Source organism: Helicoverpa zea, chromosome 22 (assembly GCF_022581195.2).
Source record: "Helicoverpa zea isolate HzStark_Cry1AcR chromosome 22, ilHelZeax1.1, whole genome shotgun sequence".
Taxonomy (NCBI): Eukaryota; Metazoa; Arthropoda; class Insecta; order Lepidoptera; family Noctuidae; genus Helicoverpa; species Helicoverpa zea.
Window position 1 is genome coordinate 123,421 of NC_061473.1, and position 8,266 is coordinate 131,686.

At 39.6% G+C, this 8,266-nt stretch overlaps 1 protein-coding gene across 1 annotated transcript; it reads left to right on the plus strand.

The window, feature by feature from the left end:
- The first annotated feature begins 499 nt into the window (after positions 1 to 499).
- LOC124641409 lies at positions 500 to 1,905 on the plus strand. Its single transcript, XM_047179480.1, has 2 exons — positions 500 to 1,313; positions 1,838 to 1,905. The coding sequence occupies exons 1-2, from the start codon at positions 500 to 502 to the stop codon at positions 1,903 to 1,905; spliced, it is 882 nt and encodes a 293-aa protein (XP_047035436.1).
- Positions 1,906 to 8,266: the final 6,361 nt, after the last annotated feature.

The window sequence follows — 8,266 nt, forward strand, 5'->3', positions numbered from 1 at the left end:
GTCCTAGACAGTTGCGCAAATCCTACTAGTTCCTGATCCGCGTATAAATATATCTTTGTATTAACCTTTCCTAAAGACAACAAAAAGTATGTGTCGCGCAGATCAGCACTGATATACGAAAGGTGAATGCGGAATAAGGGCCCTTTGTCTAGACTTCTATTCTAGACCTTCCTTCTATCTTTTACGTTGAAAAGTCTTGAGAAAACTGGTTTTAAAAACCTCTGATTATGCCTAATAACAATAAATATAAATATTATTAGTGGAGCACATACACTATTTAGATAAACTTTTTCTTTAAGCTCTAAGCGATAGTCCACCCAAAAACAGAAATACTGGCAGTATGATCTACAAACACAAAAAAGTTTACAACTGAAACGAGTGTTGCGAGTCTCGTACTAGCTGCGAATCGATGCAGTCGTGCTGCTGACGCGTATATTTGTTTATTACAAATAAGAATTTAGCGCGGCGCAAGCCGTTGCTAGTCGTTTTTTTAATCGCCATGAGTGAACAACTCGTGGCGAATGAGCTGCTGGCGTTCCTGCAGCAGAAGCTGGACGTGATGGACGAGGTGTCCGCTGTCCAAATCTGCGCGTCGAACTTCAGCGAGGATGACGTCGCTGCTGCAAAGCAGCTGCTGTACAGGTTGCTCAACAAGAGCGACCAGATGGTGTCCCGCCGGCGTGACGGGACAAAGAAGAGCATTCAGGACATCATCACGCTGCTAAAGGAGACCGATCCAGACGACGTGCCGACGTTTGTGGCGAAGGATCTGAATAAGCTTCCGCCCGTCACCTTCGACCACGTCGACGTTACGAGCCTGCTGAAAGACATCGTCTTTCTAAAGGCAAGTCTTGCGGATGTACAGAAGAAGTTAGATGCATCCCAAATTACAGTCGCCGATTTGCGCAGCGAACTTAACGAGTTGCGTAAATCGGTGACTGTAACTGGGTCACCTGTGGGTGCATCGAACGTAAACATGCAGCGCGGAGCGTGCCTCGATGTATCGGGTGCAAGTTTCGCGTCAGCAGTTTTGTCGCCGTCACCGCTGTCACCGCCGAACGCTGAGTCGGCACAGTGCGCGCCTCGTGCGCCCCGCTGCCCCGCTCCCGTCCCTGCGGCTCCTCCGCTCGCCGCCGCTCGACCGCTCGATCAGCTGCTCGTTTCTGCAGCCTCGGCGAAACATCAAAATGTACGTCGAGACTACGTTAGCGTCATAGGTAGCAAAATTGATGCTACGAAGAAGCCCGTGCCCGTAAAGGGACAGAATCGGGCTGACGATGAGGGGTTCGTTACGGTGCAAAGGAGGAAGCGCCGTCAGCGAACCAACAAGAATCGTTGCGGCACGGCTCCTGTTGAGCCAAACATCAAAATTCGTGCCGCCAAGCCGAACACCCCGGTGTACATCTCCCGCCTACACTACACCACTAAGGCGGAGGACATCGTGGAGTACGTGCGTCAGAAGCTGAAGTACGCCCCGAGAGTGCAGCTGCTGGAGTCGCGCCATAACGCCAACTTCAAGGCGTTCGTGGTGCGAGTGCCAACGTGTTTCCTGCACCTCGTGTTGGACGAGAACTTCTGGCCACAGGACGTGGTTTTCCGTCGCTTCCGCGGACAAGTGCCACAGGACCGCACAGTGCCATAGTGCATAAGGAAGTGCTATTAACATAGTTTTAAGTTTTTATTTACTAACAATTTTGTATAACATATGTATGCTAGTTTTAAGGTATTTATCTATGGGCCTTTGATGCCTGAAAATAAAGGTGATTTGATTTTGATTTTTTGAAACCAGCATAAAGGAACTAGTATTCAAATAAAATGTACCGCTATCACACGATAGCATGTCAAGGTAAAAGTATGAACATTGAAACGAAAGCAAAAGTGTGCGAGATCCTGAATCCGCCATGATACATCCGCGAAACGGCGTGCACACATCACGACCGCGCCTCACACCGACGCGAATACGTAGGCTTTATTTAAATCAGTTGAGACGAGTTTAGATACGTCATTATAATTAGATATAATATAGAAAATTGAATTTATGGATTTGTGATGATGGATTTGTGTAGTCAATTTAATTAGATTTTGAGAAGGCTTCATTCTTAGTGTCTCTTTTTTAGCATAGACATCTATATTTTCCGTTAAAATTTCAAGAAAAATACGATACTACCGTGTTGGCTCGCTCTTATGAAAAACGTATTGCAGTTTTTTTATTAAGTACACTACATATTTGGAGATAGTGAAATCCCACCCAAAACAAAAATGTGAAAGACTGCCAAGTTCGATAATATGGGAATGCTTCGCCTATAAAAGAAGTGAGATCTGAATAAGTACCAAGTTCCATACACATACCTCAGTTAAAAATAGTTACTTTTTAATGATGTTACTTGGCAAGTTTTCACACACCTTGTTATAAACCTACTAAACGCATGAATCAAGTATTTAATTTTCTATTAAAACTTGCCAAGTAACATCATTAAAAAGTAACTATTTTTAACTGAGGTATGTGTATGGAACTTGGTACTTATTCAGATCTCACTTCTTTTATAGGCGAAGCATTCCCATATTATCGAACTTGGCAGTCTTTCACATTTTTGTTTTGGGTGGGATTTCATTGATTTTTGTAAGGTTGTTTATTTTATTTTTTTCTTATGATGAAGTTAGTTAAAGAAATGTCTCATTTATACTATCTTTCAGATTTTTTAATATGCACTATGTTTCTTACAAAGAAATGAACTAGATTAACTAAATGGACTAAATTTACCAACTGACTGACATGACATGTTATCATATATTATGTTCGTGGATCAAAGTTACACATTCGTTATTTTCGAAAGTGATTCACACTTGGCCGTTTTCAGATTTTTACTTTACTTTGACTAAATACAAACCTTTGTAACGAATTTCAGATCGGTACGACCATTCGAAGATATATTCTATAAATATAGATAAATTTAGTTCGTTTTAGTTCCTTAGGGGTATAAATTTACACCGGGTATAAAACACCTTCATTATTTTGAAACCGACTCACACTTGGCCATTTTCAGATTTTTCCCTTTACCTTGACATAAAGACCTACCTCCATACCAAATTTCAAGTCAATACGACCATTGGAAGTGGTCTAGGTTTTTGATGAGTGAGTCAGTCAGTCAGTGAGTGTATAGTAAAAATAGCGATTTTCTGACGTCAATATCTCAATACCTAAAATAGGTATATTAATGAAATTTTGTATTTTAGTTAAGTGAGGAGGTCTCAACAGATACTAGAAATTTGATATGCGTAAATAAAATAGATTTTGAGTTACAGGGGGGTCGAATTTGGCCCGAAATGGTTCGTGTAATATAACCCACGGCCGGTGTGTCGCTTTTTTTGCTCGAACTTGGCGGACACACTGCCGTGTGTCTAGATACTTTCAGCTGCAATAAATACCAACCAAAACATATAATTATTAGTTCGTTTTGTGACTTAATAAGCCAAAGAAGAATTTTAGGTGCAGTATGAAGTATTGAGTGTTACACATCGGTGTGACAGGCGGCTAAGTTATAACGGGTTTTTTTCTGACTCACCCCAAAGTGTAAGTAGGACATCTTCGGTTTCCGTTTAAAATTAACTTTTAATGCATATAGACTGACACCATTATGATCAATCTTTTCCTTTTGAAGATCCTGGATGACCACGTCATGACGTCACGATGGAAAGGAAAACAGCCAGAGAATTTACACAGTGTTAGTGAGGCTGTATCAAGTAGATTCCTGAGTTACATGCCCATAGTTGCTTATACATGTGTACCTCTACGAGACGTAGGTCGATCTAAGACCAAAATCAAAAACATTTTCAAGGGAAACAAAACTTACTCTATATTTATTATATTCTAGTTAAGTTTCCGTTCCATTTACTTAGTTAAGCCAAACACTTGATTACGAAACTACCCATACATTTCAGTTATTTTAACAAAACGAAAATAACTACATTCAATGCTCAATTTGTCAACTAAATAGGTTCATTGGTGCATTTGATTAAAAAAAGGTTTAGAGAAAAATAACACAAAAGTCGTGTCAATTCTATTTCATAACACAAAACGTGGATCCGTCAAAGGCTCTGAATATCGGAACTCGCGCATCTTCATAGCAAAACATCACAAAACCATCTCAGCGTCATCGAAAAAGCGACCTAAAACTAATGCAGCAAGAATTACAATTCCACTGAAATTCGTATCATCACTTTCGACTTTTGTCATTTCAATTCTCAATCGGGACCGAGTTCCAAGTCCAAGTTCTGAGACAGTTAAAGCTCAGCTTTATTTCGAACTGCAGAGAGTCGAATTTGTGTTGTAGTAAAGCTGGTTCGAGCAACTTTGTCGCAGTAAAACGTTTGCCCTACAAATGAAAGTGAAAGTTTGTCCGCGCAAGCGCACGGTGGTGGGGATGGAGCGCACGCGTCGCATGTAAATGCGGATTTAGGCGTTTGATGAAGCGCCGCACGTAGGGCACAACACTCATATTTATGTACTATTTTTGGACAGCAAGATGAAAGTATCAAGATTAGTAAGGAGTCATACATGACATGTACTCGAAGGGACGGCTGAGTACCTGCCGTACCTTTGTCGGTAAGACAAGACGACGTGAAGTAGGTACATACCATTTCTCACTATGAATTTAGAAAAACTCTTACTATGAATTTAGAATATCTTCTTTATTTTTAAACTTTCACACATTGTGAATATTGTACCCTTTATTTTTGGTATTAAGAGACAGTTGGGTGTCTTTAATTTCAGGAACAATACGAGTTTAAGCAGAAGCGTTGAGACTCAAAAATGATGCAAGGTTCCCGAAAACTGACTAGAAAAATTAAAAACCCTTTGGAAGGTAAGGTGTGAATATAAACTCATAGATAGGATTCTACACAATGAGTAAGTAACGTGAGAATCAAGGAGTTATAACAACATAGTAATACGAACTATGTTAGACGTAATAAATTGTCATTGAAGTTATGTTACGTTCTGAAGGACCTTTATGAGAAAATAATACAAGCTAAGACAGAGTCGGAATTAAGTTTGCAGATTAGACTAAACTCTGACTCTGAATTAATATTTACAAATCACGTTTTTGAAATCCAGTTTCAATCATGTATGAAATGGAAGTACTCTATGTATTTATCAAAATACTTCGGCTGACGAAATGTTGTAATGTAACAAAGTCAGCATTTTACTTTTTCTTCAGTTACTTACCTATGAATACGATTATTAATATGAATATAATTATGATGAAATGAATGCTGGATTAGTAATTAACTATTTTTATTACTTCACCTAGAAATAACCGAGTAAATAAACGTCTTGAAATCTAAATCATATTTTTTGTACTAAGTTATGAAAATTATTCTCAGTGCTTTTTTGTCGATATCTAATCGATGATCGATCATCACTAAATCATCAGCAATATCGATATATTCAATCACAAGTACCAGGGTCGCATAGTGACCGCAGAGCTCTCGCATCTCGTATTCTCGATACGTAGGCGGTTTACTTATCTAATGGCTATCAGAAAGGCTCGCCTTTAGGGAAATACGTAGATGGAACTCCCACCTATCTAATGGTTATTTTAACTAGGCAGTTTCAACCTGACTGAATTAATTAATGTATCTAAAGTTTAAAGTTTAGTTAGTCTTCTGTCGCGGCACCATTAGTCGACTATCTATCTTGTGGTGAAATGCACGCAGTATGACACTAATAAGAGTTTTTGTTATGTTTGCAGTACAGATTTGTGTAATAGCTAGGTAATTAACTATCGTTGTTTTCACAATGCACAAGATTTATTGTTGAAAAACTATTATGTCGAACAAGAACATTCGATAATCCAAATAAATGTCATTTTGACAACAATGTTGATGTTCTTCTTTTGTCTATTTGACCTATATTTTTGAATACATTTTAATAGTTCGCAATGTTGTCCATTAATGTCCATCAATTTTGTAATAATTTTGGTCAAGATTATTTATTTACTAAAGCCACAAGGGCTATTATTGCACATATGTTTGTAACAAACAGCGAGTACCAGGCAAACATAATCGAATAGAAGTAACTAGTACAAAATTCTATTATCTTCTGGGAACTATCCCACGAGATCGGCTCTGAGGCGATAGTATGGGGCAATACGAATTTATTCAACGTCAAAATGAACTCTACGGCATTAGGAATAGGGGTTAAATCTATTCGGGACCGACGTGTCTCATTTTTATGGAATCAGTTCAGTCGTGAAGGATAGGTCAGATTGAATAGAGAGTAAGATTAAGTAGGTATCCAAAAATGTTTTAGGTGAAATCTTCCAGTTGTCAGTTTTTGATGACGCTTGTAGTGCTGACGTCATTGAATAAGAACTCGTCACTATTGCTACACGCAGCCAGTCGGTAGGTCGGTGGCCCCTCCATATTTAATACTTGTGTTGAGCTACGTTAGGAAAACTGGAGGCTACAACGAGATAGAGAAAAAGCTCTTTGAAATACCGTAGTCCTTTATGTTTATAATTAACCTGTACTATTAGTGTTACATCCGTAAATAAACCCGAGTACACAACTGCGCTAAGTCCTGAAACAATGCACTAATTACGGCGCGTCACCGAGGAAGAACATTGTTTGCGGCTCATAATTAGGAGTCCTTAGCTTAATGTGCACGGGACACAGATTATGAAGTGGTTTTGTGCAGATGGGTGACAAGGTTAAAAAAGGAGACTATACTATGAGGGGCCTGCCGTAAGGCGGGCAATCGCCGGTGGGGAACTGAATGCCATAGATTCCCAGACCCCCTCCACTCAGGCGAGGTCGGAGTGCCGCTGGGCCTTTTTAGTGGGTATACCGGGAACGTCTTTACCGGGGAGTCCCACATATGCCTCTCCCGTCCCCCGAGGGGAGGGGATGCGTAATAGCATTTTTAGCCCAACGAAAGCAGATCCTAAAGAAATTCCTCTGTAAGTGCGGGTATACACGGGAAAATACTGAAAACATATAAATATACCTGCGGAACTCAATTCAATCTCAATTTTATTGTCATCAACAATAGTATAATTAGTGACATAATTAGTATTATCAGCGGCCCGATCGCTCCTTGACCGTCTATCACGATGATGATGATGACACAGTGATCATCACGGTGACGTCTGTATGGCGCGTTTCATCAGTCTTCCGTGTCCTCGTTAACTATTTACATATTTTAATAGATATAAGGAAATAGTAAATCATTCAATTTTGCACTTTTTATATGCTGTCGCTCTTTCTGTCTTGAGAAATAGACAGGTAAGTATAACGCCTATGTAATGCTTATTTCATATAAGCACCCTGTGACCGAACATTTTACCCATTTACTGACTTCTCATAAGACACCCTGTATGCCTGCCTACGCTTAGAAATTAGGCATTTGACGAATCGCACATGCGTAGTAGTGTTTTGTTCGTAAATTATTATGGACCATCGTGAAACCTTTGGTAGCCAACTTCGGAGCGGCAAAAATATATCTCAAGAACTGTATTATGCGTTGCAAACAGAATAGATTTAGAGTTACTTATATACTAGATATCTATGAATCGTAAAATGTTCTCAAACTCGTATCGATCTAGTTAGCCTAGGGGTTCGTATTGAGGACCTTTCAATCGCCTGTCACGTCCACTGACTCACTGACACTTGTATGGATATTAAGTTATTCAAGATCTGGTGATTGATACGAGATCTGTCTGACTATTGTCTGCTAGGTTTAATGCTTAATTTAAGTCATTTATTCAAACTTGGCTGATAATTCAGGTAATTTTACATAAATCAGTCCCAAAAACGCTCGCCCCTCACCACTTGTACTTTCATGAAGTGGTGAAACATTGTCAAAGTCGTCTAGACTAATATTTTTCTGATTTCTTTGTTTTACAGTAAAAGCACCGAGAGTCCTGAACTGATTTGAAGCATTATTTCACTACTGAGAAGCTACACTCCCTATTGACCTATCGATCCACTTTGAGCTTTCGATCTTTCGTTCAATACTTTCAATACCTACCTATGTACTTCCGATTATTGATATGCCATTTCACAAATAGACGGGAGCGCAGCTAACCCTTGCAAATGAACTGCATCACAGCTGAAAGTTCATCCGTCAACATTCTCAACATTTTTCACTAAATCTATAAACAACAAAGAAGTACTGCGTCACTATTGTAGTTTTGACGAGTTATCTTCCAAAGAAATGCCCTGAAGGCGTTGCACTCCCCGCCGGCGCCTGTGACGCGGGCGGGGG

Coding starts and splice junctions, on each gene's coding strand:
- LOC124641409 (XM_047179480.1), top strand. CDS start 500: ATGAGTGAACAACTCGTGGCGAATGAGCTGCTGGCGTTCCTGCAGCAG. Junction 1,314..1,837: donor GGTGCAAAGGAGGAAGCGCC/GTCAGCGAACCA, acceptor ATCACACGATAG/CATGTCAAGGTAAAAGTATG.